Source organism: Thalia democratica, chromosome 4, assembly GCF_965202585.1.
Source record: "Thalia democratica chromosome 4, ktThaDemo2.hap1.1, whole genome shotgun sequence".
NCBI classification, from domain to species: domain Eukaryota; kingdom Metazoa; phylum Chordata; class Thaliacea; order Salpida; family Salpidae; genus Thalia; species Thalia democratica.
Window position 1 is genome coordinate 79,669,151 of NC_139168.1, and position 12,061 is coordinate 79,681,211.

General features: G+C 25.0%; 2 protein-coding genes across 2 annotated transcripts; both read right to left on the minus strand.

Moving 5' to 3' along the window:
• Positions 1-996: 996 nt before the first annotated feature.
• LOC145833670 (uncharacterized) lies at positions 997-3,034 on the minus strand. Its single transcript, XM_082940819.1, has 3 exons — positions 2,972-3,034; positions 1,560-1,703; positions 997-1,287 (listed from the first exon to the last, which is right to left on the minus strand). The coding sequence occupies exons 1-3, from the start codon at positions 3,032-3,034 to the stop codon at positions 997-999; spliced, it is 498 nt and encodes a 165-aa protein (XP_082796945.1).
• A 5,657-nt stretch (positions 3,035-8,691) lies between these two features.
• On the minus strand, positions 8,692-10,644 carry LOC145833672 (serine/threonine-protein kinase pim-3-like). Its single transcript, XM_082940820.1, has 5 exons — positions 10,575-10,644; positions 10,234-10,365; positions 9,858-10,003; positions 9,247-9,390; positions 8,692-8,982 (listed from the first exon to the last, which is right to left on the minus strand). Exons 1-5 carry the CDS (start codon positions 10,642-10,644, stop codon positions 8,692-8,694), a joined length of 783 nt encoding a protein of 260 aa, XP_082796946.1.
• Between the last annotated feature and the right edge of the window lie 1,417 nt (positions 10,645-12,061).

Here is a 12,061-nt window from a genome sequence, read left to right on the forward strand (position 1 = left end):
CGTTAAGTTATCATCAATATTTTACTTTGCGAATACAATATTTTCAATATAAATTTATTGAATTGAAAATTTTTAAGGTTCACAACATGTTGAGTGAATAACTTTTGTTTACATTTACTTTTTTACGTATATACTTTTAAATACTTAATAACAAAAAACAATGGTTAAATTAATTAGTTGGACTTTAAACAATTCATCAAACGATTTTTTAAACTATACTACTTTTTTATAATCCTATAATATTAAAAGCTTTTAGTGCTTCTAGTTCCCTAAAAAATAAAAAATAAAAATTTGATATATAAAGAGTATAACAAAGTTTCTAATACTTTTAAAGTATAAAAGGAAATACTTGCAAACAAGATCGCAAGAATTCAAAAAAAAAAATGGTCGAAAAGCTGCCGGGACATGTCGCAAAACGCAATATTTGTGTATTTTGAACGCTAGGTCGGAATTTCGCCCGATTTTAATTCAAATTCTTATTTGGTAAAAATTATATTTTTAAATTAGATTTTTACTTGTTTGCTATCTAAAAAGTAAACACGTTTCTAATTAATTCAAACATATTTTATTTCATATAAACAAAAACATACTAAACGCTTTGTCTTGCTTCATAGATGGCATATTTAATGTTTATATTAAGTGTTTAAATCATTTTTATGTATGTTAAACGCTTAGAAATATTTATAAGGTATGATATACAAACTTATATTAGTTTTGAATTTTATAGTTTGAGAAACTTCTAATTTAGAAACTGTTTTTATAAATTTCAGTAGGTTTCTTTACAGCTAATCGAATTGGAAAACATGTTGTTATTTTTACAACTAAATATTAAGGGCTATCTAAAATTTTAATAAGAGTTGGAATATAAATCAAATAGCAACACATTCTGCTAATGTAGTTTATTAAAGCAAAAAATTCATAACGAAAAAAAACTAATCAAACTGAATAATCGTATAACTTTTTTAGAGAAGTAATTGTATAACTGAACAAAAATTTTTATCGTCTCATCCATCCATGCTTCATCAACTTCTGGTGCGTGAAGGTTTCGCTGAAAACGTCATTCAGCATTTCAGTGATAAATTTGTTGAACTTCAATGTGCTCTTATCCCTCGGCACCTTGAAGTCCTTCTTGACGTCATTGTCATCGTCGAAGATGAAATCACCTTCCACCATCAGGTACACGGAGACTAGCATTCCGAAGATGTCGGCGTCCTTGTATGTTCTCTCCTGGATTATTCCCGGAGATCTGTATCCTTGCGTGCCAACGCAGTTCCAGTTTTCAAACGGCTTTAAATAAATAATGTAAAATTTTATTTTTTATTTATTAAGTTTCTAAATCATGTTAAAAAAAATTAATAGTAGTTTTATATAAAAATTTAGTATCTATCATTTTAAGTTTTATAAGTCTTAAATTGAATATTTATTAAATTATAAATAAATTTTATCGATGTTTTTATGTAGTTTTTAGTATATTTAAATACATTTGAAGAAAAAAATTAACAAATTTTAAAATTTTATACCACGTGTATAGCTCAGTCATGTGTCTTAATAAAACTGACCTTATCGCTTTCTATGTGAGTGCATCCGAAATCAACGAATTTCACTTCAATGTCGCCTTCATGTTCTCTTATTAGTATGTTGTCTAATTTAACGTCCAAATGGTAGACCCCCTTCTGGTTCATGCGATTGATCGTTTTGTACGCCTGAAAAAAAAATGTTGGTTTTAAATCAGTTTAAAATTATCATTAATAGCACAGGTTAATTATAATTTATAAGTGGTTATCTACTGGATACGGATCATAAGTACTTTTCAAGTGTTTCTTGTAACATATAGTGTAAGGTTCGAAACTTAATTGACTTTAATCAACCTCTGCTTTTTCTTGCTTAATACAAGTATTATTTTTAAGTCAGGATCCGGATACAATATTACCGCTCCTAATTTTAGCAAACTTTCCTGACCACTTTTATTTGTTTTAAAAGTTGTCTATGTAAAATTTGTTAGCAATTAAAATGATAGACTAAAGTTGTAAATCAGTACATCATGCAAGAATTTTATTGTGTTAAATGCTTTTTAGTCCGCAAAGAAAATCTGTAGTTTGCATTGTAGATAAATCTTTATTTATTTATAAAATTTCGTTTAATATATAGTTTTTTCGAAACTCATATGGTAGTATCATAATCTAATTATCTAAACCTTAATTAAACTTATGCCTAAAAGTTACATTATTTTAACTTAAAAGCTTATCTTGCAACAAGAAAAATTATCTATAACACATTTTTTTTTTCTTTTTACATTCAAAAAGCTAATTGCAATTGAGATTTGAAAAAAGCAAACAATATTTTAAAACTGCAAGTATATACTGCTTATAACTATCGATAATTTTAGTTCATTGCGTAAAAAATAAGTTGCTAAGCAACTAACGGAAACGACGCGTGCTTCTCTCACTTGTGGTTAGTAACGGCTGCGCAGTAACAAATGCAATCAGTGAAACATCAACAATTAATCATTAAGAAACAAATAATTTTTGCTATGTTTGTTTTATAAAACAAGTTTAAAAACTTTAAATTATGTTGCCAGACTATTTGCTGGTTTAAACTTACTCAGTTAAGCATTTACGTTTATTGTTAGTATAGTAACTATCTATGTTCAACTCATATTAAATCTTATGCTAAGTTTAAGTTGATAAATATACGAAATAAATTAAACTACACAGTAAAAAAAACAACATTTTTTTTTTAAATTAAATTCTGTTCAGAAACTTAATTTGTATAGCTGTGAAAACAGCTTACAGTTATTATCAAACAGTATCTTTTTCGTATAAATATATATTAAGAATATTGTTTTCAATGCACTAATACTTACGTGTATTAAAAAAAAATTTCTCTAATAATTTATAATAATTTTAAATTGATTTGAAGAGAAAAACAATGTTGTCATTAAATATAAATAGAAGAAAGCGTTTATAATCACCTTTAAATGTATTCCAAGGAAGCGTTTGTAGGAATTTATTTTAACGGTCAACTGAGAAAGCATTTAATATATTTTATCATAATATAAGTGTATCAGATTAAAACTAGGGTTCAAACCTTTTACTGTATTATTTTTTTTATAGATTGAAAAATATTTAAAAATAAGTTTTATTATAAATAAAAATGATAAAGTTAATAATAAAGATACGTGTTAAACTATTCGATTGTTCAGAGTATTTTTAAATTAAACAGCACTTTTTAAGAATATGATTAAAGAAAAATTTTTTTTTATATTTTATTATTGTAATTATCCTGCAGTTTATTGGGTTTTAAACCAAAATATAAATTAAATTTTTCGAAAAAAATTGGAAAGACAAACTTATGTGTATGGTAGAGTGTAATTGTTAAAAACTTATGTTAAATCAATCACTAATTATAAAAACTAGTTACATATATATAGGTTTACATAAATTACTTTTTACTAAACCAAACACACAAACAAATTCAAGAATCTTTAAAAAATAATGTTTTAACAGCTTAAATCAACATAAAAATTGGAATTATTATTAATAATTTAAGCAAAATTTTCTGCATTTTATTTATTACTGTTAAATTCAAATATGACAATTTAAAAAACTTAGAAACTCTTAAGCACAATAGTTTTGCAAAACTAATTACTAAAGTCTTCTGTTTTGTTACTAGCGATTTTTAACTTTTTACCTTTAAACAAACAAAAAGTTATAAGAAAAACCAAACAAACATAGTTGTTAGAAAATACGTGATAAATTAAAAAGAAGTTTTCAGATTTGACTGAGAACTTTAGTTGCATTAACCATGTTGTTTCTGTTAAAATACCTTTAAGTTGTATCTGTTATGTGTCCAGCAAGGTATTTATACTTACTTAAACTGATATATGATTTGATAACGTTGCTTGGTCTTTGTAATTCGAATTATCCTAATAAAGTCAATGAATATTTTCAAACTGTTATCGACTAAAACAATAACACTATATTTAAATGTATAAATATTAACAAACGCAGTTTATATTTACTTACAATAAAAGTCTTTTTTTATTAATTTCAGTTGTTCTCTAAAATTACAGTTAATTTTAGAAAGTTTTTGCTGTAACATTGCTAAACTTAGTTAAAAATCCTTCAATAATTTACTTCTATAAGTATTACTAAATGTTGATGTGGTGTATTGTAAGTATTTTTAATTCAAGCATGATACAAATAGATCTATCGTGTTTTATTAGTTATGTTTAATTTATATCTATCTTTATAACTATATAATTAAGTTTAGGAAAATAAGTGTTTAAAATTTTTAGAAGTTTTATTTAGCTCTACAAGTGATCATTCAAAAATCGAGCTATCAAACAACTTCATGTTTTATTCCATGCTGTAAAACTTAAACTTTTATTTGTTGGTTTCGTAAAGACAACATAGATTTTGAAACAGTTCTATGCATTTTTCAATATGCAGCTTTAAAAAACTATATTTAAATAAAAAAATAACATTAAAACATACAAAACTGCTGTTTCTAAAAATTTTTACTTCTACCATCTGTCTTATTGCAATCTTATAATTAAAAACACATGTACTTAACATTATGATATAGAAGTAATATTTCTTTAAATGAATAAAACATTTTTAAAACTTTTGTTAAAGTATTTAAATACACGCAAATACTTGTTTAACATAACAATATATATATTTTATAGTTTTATTATAATTATGCACTTTCAAGAAACTCAATTTTTTAAGCTGTAGAAAACAACCTATAGTTGTTAACAAACAGTATTTTCTCATTTTCAATTTAATAAAATCAAAAATCACAAATAAATTAAATCAACATAGAATTGAAAAGAAAAGTGTATTGTCATTAAACATAAAAAAGAGAAAAATATTTATAATTTTTTTTGAATGCATTTTAAGGCAACGTGTTTAGGAATTTATTTTAACGAATAACTTTCAAAGCATTTGTTAGATTTTAGTGAAATCTAATTGTATCAAGTTCGAACTATGGTTCAAGTTTTTTATTATATCAAAGGTTTTGTTATATACTAGGAAATATTAAGAAAACCAGTTAGGTTAGTAATAAAAATGTTAATGTTAGTAGTAAAAATGATAGCAAAAAATTTAAAAATTTGAATAAATATATAATTTATAGTTATTTTAAAGAATAACTTTTACGTCATTTTAAATTAAAGTTCTGTAAAAGACAGCTAACTCAAAAAAAAAAAAATTATATATATTATACTTTATAGATTTCGTTTAAACATGAGTGAGTTATACTCATTTAGTGAACACTAACTATAATTAATAGCCTAGTAAAATTACTCATATTCTAAGGTTTAAATTTATATCTATAAATCTAGTTCTAACTCTTGTTATTAACCTTATAAATGAAGTTTATAATTGAAAAACATGTTTTAGTTAAAATTTTGTGCAAAAGTTAATAGAAAATGATAGTATTAAGATGTTTTATAAACTCTTTTTAGTAACAATTGTTTTGCGACTTTAATTCGTTACGTATTTAACAAGTTAAAATTAAATAATGGGTAAGTTTAACAATTTGTACCTAGGTGGCAATTATTGAAAAAAAGTTTGGGAAACTTTGTTTAGTTGCACTATACAAATAATTAAGGTATAAATGAATTCAATATTTCAAAAATTTCAAAGTTTATAATAATCTAACGAAAGATTATAGACTTTGACTTAAAAAATGTGAGCTTCTATTAAAAAGTTTGTGAGAAACAACCATTTAATAACATTCTAATATTGTTTTATAACGTACGTTAGATTTAACATATAAAATTATAAAAGACGTTTTAGAACTGACTAAACCGGTTTTCATGCAACATTAATACTAGTTTTATATGTTAATAAAACTGTTATGTTTCTTTAATTTCAGTTCCGATCTAGTTTTACTATATTTTTTTTGATAAACTTGATGTACACTAACTAACAAAGGCGTACATACTTACAGTGCATTAGCTGTGTATAATTTTCGTTATATCTTTAATTAGTTTTTATTTTGCAAAAAGTTAAATTACTTCAGAACAAATAACGGATCATTGATAAATTTATATATAGAAGTTAACATGCCTACATACATTTGCTTAAACTATTTTAATAATATTTTGACAAAATAAGATTAGGATAACTCTGAGTACAAAAAAAAAGTACAAATCGAAATCTTGTTCGATATTCAGTAATATAAAGCTAAAAATTCTTTCTAAAAAAATGAGTTAATTATAACAAGCATTTTATTTACAGCATTTGTTAATTTCTATTTGAAACAACCTACTTAAACATGACTTATTGTTAGAACTAACCAAAAATGTGAAAATAATTATGTATAAACTGATGCCTTGTTACAACTGTTAACTTGAATCAAATAATAAAACAAAAACTAACTAATAATATGTAAATCAAGTAATGAAGCCGCTGAACTGAAGTCGAAAACAAGTAACTTAATACCTAAAAACTAATTTAACGATAATTCGATAAAACCTTGTATTATGTAATCATATTTAAAGTCTAAAATAGAACTGGTTCGTAGTGGAAGTTTTCTTTTATTGCCAGACATATGCTGGTTAATACTCCTGGGGAGGAATATACAACTTATAACAACTTGAATAGTATTTATGTCGGTTAATAAACGTTTGATTTATTATTTAACTTGTAATACGTGAGCAGAAATACAACGTGACTTAAATAGATTATATAAAAATACTTTTGTCGTAGCAAAAGGTGATTGAAGTTTTTTTTTAAGAAAAGTTACAAACACTAATTTTACAATTTACATTAAAATATTAACAATATAACTTTTTAATAAACTTTTAGTCGATGGAAGTATATTATATAGACTTGTATTTTAAATTTATATTATTATTTCATAAACTTAGAACTTTTATTATTTTATATTAATAAAAAAAAGAGAACTTATATTATCTATTGATAGCTTGTAGATATTGAATGTGTTTACGTTCAATTCTTTTGTTAGAATTAAGTTTTAAATTTTTCTACATAATATAGTATATATATTCAGACATGTTTAGTTAAAGAAGTTGTTTAGAACCTACTTAAATTAAAAGAGCTTTAAAGTCACTATAGTAATGTTATTGGTCAGTTATAGTAAACTTTAAAAACAAGAACTTAAAAAATAATAAAATTAAACTAAGTATTCAACTTTGAGACTTTACGACTTTTGTAACTGTTTTTATTTATTTTCAAAGGGCATTTTTAAGTTAGAAAATGTTTTGAAATCCCTGCCGTAACTTGATTTAAAATTCAGGACTAAAAAAACTGAAGGAGTTTTGTGAGTTGATCCTTCCAGTTTAAATAAAAAGCCAACTGTTTTTGAGAAATTTCTTAAAGATTTACCGTATTTCTTCTAGTTCTTTGAAAGTACATGTTTTGAGTTTATTTTTAGACAAAATTTAATTAAAAAAAAATATATTGTTAAATATTATATCATTATTGAAAAGATACTGTAAAATTACATTACACTTGAATTACAAATAAATAAAAAACTGATGATTTCAAAAACTATTTATATGAGATAGGTTGTTTTTTCAAATCAAAATTTCACTACCTAACATGAAAAATTAGTTTAAAACTCTAGGGTTTTCCAGGTTTTCCGTCTAAATTGTCAAATTCTAGGTTTTTTAAAGATTCTAGGTCTTTTGGCCTTGTAAATGGTCTGTTATGACATAAATTAAGAATAAGTTCCATTTAAAGTTTCCTTTATATGAGTATAAAGATTCATAACTTTTTTAGAATATTGTTTCCAAATATTTTTGTTTGGCATTTTGTTATTATCAATGTTTCACTTTGTTCAAATATAATTTGAAACTAAGTTTTCTTGAACTAAAAAAGTTCAACGCTCCCAACATTGTTAAGCGAATAAAAATAATAATTGTTTTTTTTTATATTTTTTAGTAACTTACTTTTAAATGTTAATAACTACAGTAGAATAATTTAAATGAACATTTGAATTTTATTGCAATTCATTAAATATTATTTAAACCTTACTGCTTTTTTATAATCCTATTATTGTATTAAAAGTTTATAAAGCTTCTATTTCCCTTAAAATTAAATTTCAAGATATTTTTGTTAAATAAAGAGCAATACAACTTAATCATTAGAAAGCATTTTTGCAAGCAGGATCGCAAGAATGCAAAAAAAATCGTTTCGTTTTGAGCGCTTTGTCGGAATTACGCCTAACTTTATTAGATCTCTTATACTTAAAATTCTAAATTAAATTGAATAAAAACTCCTCAAATTATATTTTACTTGTTAATTGTATATAAATACGTTTCTTATTTTATTTAACAAAAAACTAATATTTATATATGACAAATTTATGTTTAGATTAAATGTTTTAATTATTTTTACTCAATTTTAACGCTTCCAAATGATTCCATGGTATGATATATTATTTCAGACTAGTTTTAAATTCTATAATTTCAGAATGACTAATTTAGAAGCTTTTTAATATAAAATTTAGCTAGGTATCTAAACAGCTAACCTTAAAAACAATTTTTTATCTTACAGTTAAATTTCAAAAACTATGTTATTCAAAATTTCAATATAAATTAAACAACGACTTATTCTGCTAATGCATTTTATTAAAGCAAAATGTTACAGAAAAAAAATCAATCAAACTGAATAATTATATAACTATTTTTTTAAATAATTAACTGAACACAAAATTTTATCGTCTCATCCATCCATGCTTCATTATCTTCTGGTGCGTGAAGGTTCCGCTGAAAACGTCATTCAGCATTTCAGTGATAAATTTGTTGAACTTCAATGTGCTCTTATCCCTCGGCACCTTGAAGTCCTTCTTGACATCATCGTCATCGTCGAAGATGAAATCACCTTCCACCATCAGGTACACGGAGACCAGCATTCCGAAGATGTCGGCGTCCTTGTATGTTTTCTCCTGGATTATTCCCGGAGATCTGTATCCTTGCGTGCCAACGCAGTTCCAGTTTTCAAACGGCTTTAAAAAAAATTAATAACGTTAGATTTTTTGGCATTTACCAAGTTTTGAGATCATTTTAACAATTGTAGGTAGTAATTTTATATAAATATTTAGTATCTTTTCTTTTAAGTTTTGTAAACCTTAAATTGAATATTTATGTAAATTAAATTAAATTTACTAAAGTTTTTATTAAGTTATCTGTATATTTAAATATAGTTATTAAAAAAAATTAAAACTTTATATAACTAAGTAAACGTAGTAATGTGTCTAAACAAAACTGACCTTATCGCTTTCTATGTGAGTGCATCCGAAATCAACGAATTTAACTTCAATGTCGCCTTCATGTTCTCTTATTAGTATGTTGTCTAATTTAACGTCCAAATGGTAGACTCCCTTCTGGTTCATGCGATTAATCGTTTTGTACGCCTGAAAAAAAATTTTTGGTTTTAAATCAGTTTAAAATTATCATAAATAGCACAAGTTAATTATAAGTTATAAGTAGTTATCTACTGGATACGGATCATATGTACTTTTCAAGTGATTCTTGTAACATATAGTGTAAGGTTCGAAACTTAATTGACTTTAATCAACCTCTGCTTTTTCTTGCGTAATACAAGTATTATTTTTAAGTCAGGATCCGGTTGGATCCGGATGATTTTCTAATTTGAAAACTTTATCCTGATCGAGGAGGGTTATAATTTTAAAAATGTCGGAATCCGGATACTAGATTACAATAACTTATTTAATTTTTAGCTTAGATACTTTTTTAATTGTTACTTTTTAATATAAGTGAATATTTTAGTAGTTGGTAGTAATTCAAAATTAATTCTGCCATAGTTTTATTAACAAACAATTATACAAAGAACATATCTTTAAATTTAAAATTATCAAACCTTCTTGAACAACAGCTTCGCATTCTTCTCATCCATGTATTCATGCTTGTCTAAATAAGCTGAAATATCTTTGAAACCGTCCAGGTATTCCATCACTATGATGTAGTAGTCCTCATAAGTGTACCAGTCCTTTAGTTTCACTATATCTGTTTAATATTGATTATTTTTAGTTTTAAAGTGTTTAACATCTTTGTGATCATTGTTTATGTTCTTTTTTTTTGCATGCCAAACGTAGGCATTATAGACATTGATACTGACATCATGACGAAATTATAAGACATGCAAAAGAAAGAAAAAAGAAAAAAATAAGTTAAGTATAAGTGATTTCTAGAGACAAGAAAATAATGTTGAAGGATAAGGCAAACGAAATTCTTACTATTTTCCAAGGCTGTTCCTTTCACTGCCCCTAATACTTTTTGGTGTTTTTCAACTTCCTCAGGGATTCCAGTAACATTTTTCATAGAACAATATTTTATTGCAACTTTGAGGTTTTCGTGTTTCGGCATGCCTGTGAACAAATGCATGTTACAAATAACCAATATTGTAAAATCTAAATTATCAAAAAGCTGATGAAAATTATTTAAGAAACTTATTTTTAGTTATTTTAATCATAAGTTATTACAGATTAATAACAACGTCAAAACTCAACATTTTTTTGAATTTTTACTCATAGACTTTTAATTTTAACAGATGTAGTAATTCCAATTACTCAATTACCTATAAACACTGCCCCGTGTCCTCCCCATCCGATGCATTTATCAGTAATCTTGTATTTGTGGAAAAACATTTTATTAGTACTGGAGTATTTCAAATGATAGTCATCAACAGTCAGTTCGCTTTTGTCGGGTAGCTTCAATGTTTGTGTTACGCATTTTCCCGGTCAGTTTTACATTTTTTAGCTATGACTGTTACTGGTTGTATGTTTTTTCGTTTGTTTATTATGGGTACCATTTCGTATTTTACGATAGCTTGTTAAGTGAAGTTTTACTAAAGTTCTGTGTTGTAAAGTAAGTTTTACTTTTATATAAATAAAGCAAAAGTTGAGTTTGTCAGCTTAATATAATTTATTAGTTTGATTTTCATTAGAAGAAATAGGTAAATTAGTTAAGTAAATAAATGAAGTTTAAAGAAAGTAAAAAGTAAACTTACAAAGCATTTGTTTACTGTAGTTTGCATAGTAACAAAAAATGTTGTGAAAATTTAGATAAAAATAAAAAATGCATTTGAAAGGGCATATTACGTAAGATGTATATTTTAAAGAAAAAAAAAGTTTCGCTCAGTATTAGTGGGGCTAAGCTTTTAGGGTGGAGTAGACGGACGTGGTGGCCCTTGAAGAGCGACAGCTTGTGGTGAAAAACCTGTAAATTTTTTTAATTATTCTTTTTCTAAAATCGATATGGTGCAATCTTGTGGATTTGCGACACCTAGCGGATAAAAAAATTAGAAATTTAACTTTGATTTTTATTTAAAATAAACTAATTTCGCGATGTGTTTAAAATTCGTAATCAATTAGGCAGTTTTACAATTTTTTTAGAAGTCAGAGCTTAAAAACCTCGGAAACTTCTTTATGATAAAGTAAAGGTTTACAGTTTTATATTAAATTAAAGATTAACGTTTTTATAATGAAGTAAAGTCTAAATTTTAACAAGGTTTTTAACGTTAACAAGTTATACTGCATATATTATAAAATCTATGAAAAACTGTGAAAATTTATCGATTCTTATCGTTTTTTAAGCGAATGAGATATGTTAATTTTATTTAAACTCTAACAATATAAATAACAAACTATTTAAAAGGTAACATATATTGAAGCTATTACAGGTATTACATACAAAGTAAAGTTTCATGTTTAACTGTTTTAATTGTTTTTTTTTTTTTTGAAAACGGATAAACTTAATAATAAATGCATATTTCTAAGTACAACATTTATAAAACAGCATTCATTACAATTACATTAAGGCAATGGAGTACAATACAAAACCAGAAAAATTGGGTTTGAATCTTTATATTAAGCTTAAACTCAGCGAAATTTTTATTATCAGGCTTCTTATACATAACTCGTAATTACTTGTCCTTTACAGTTTAAATAATATTTTTGTTTGATAGTACAACTGTTTTAAATAAATGTAGCCCGCCTAAAACTTTTCTTCTATGTTCCGCGAGCAACTACTTCTAGCAAAATTAATCTAACACTTGTAAAAAGC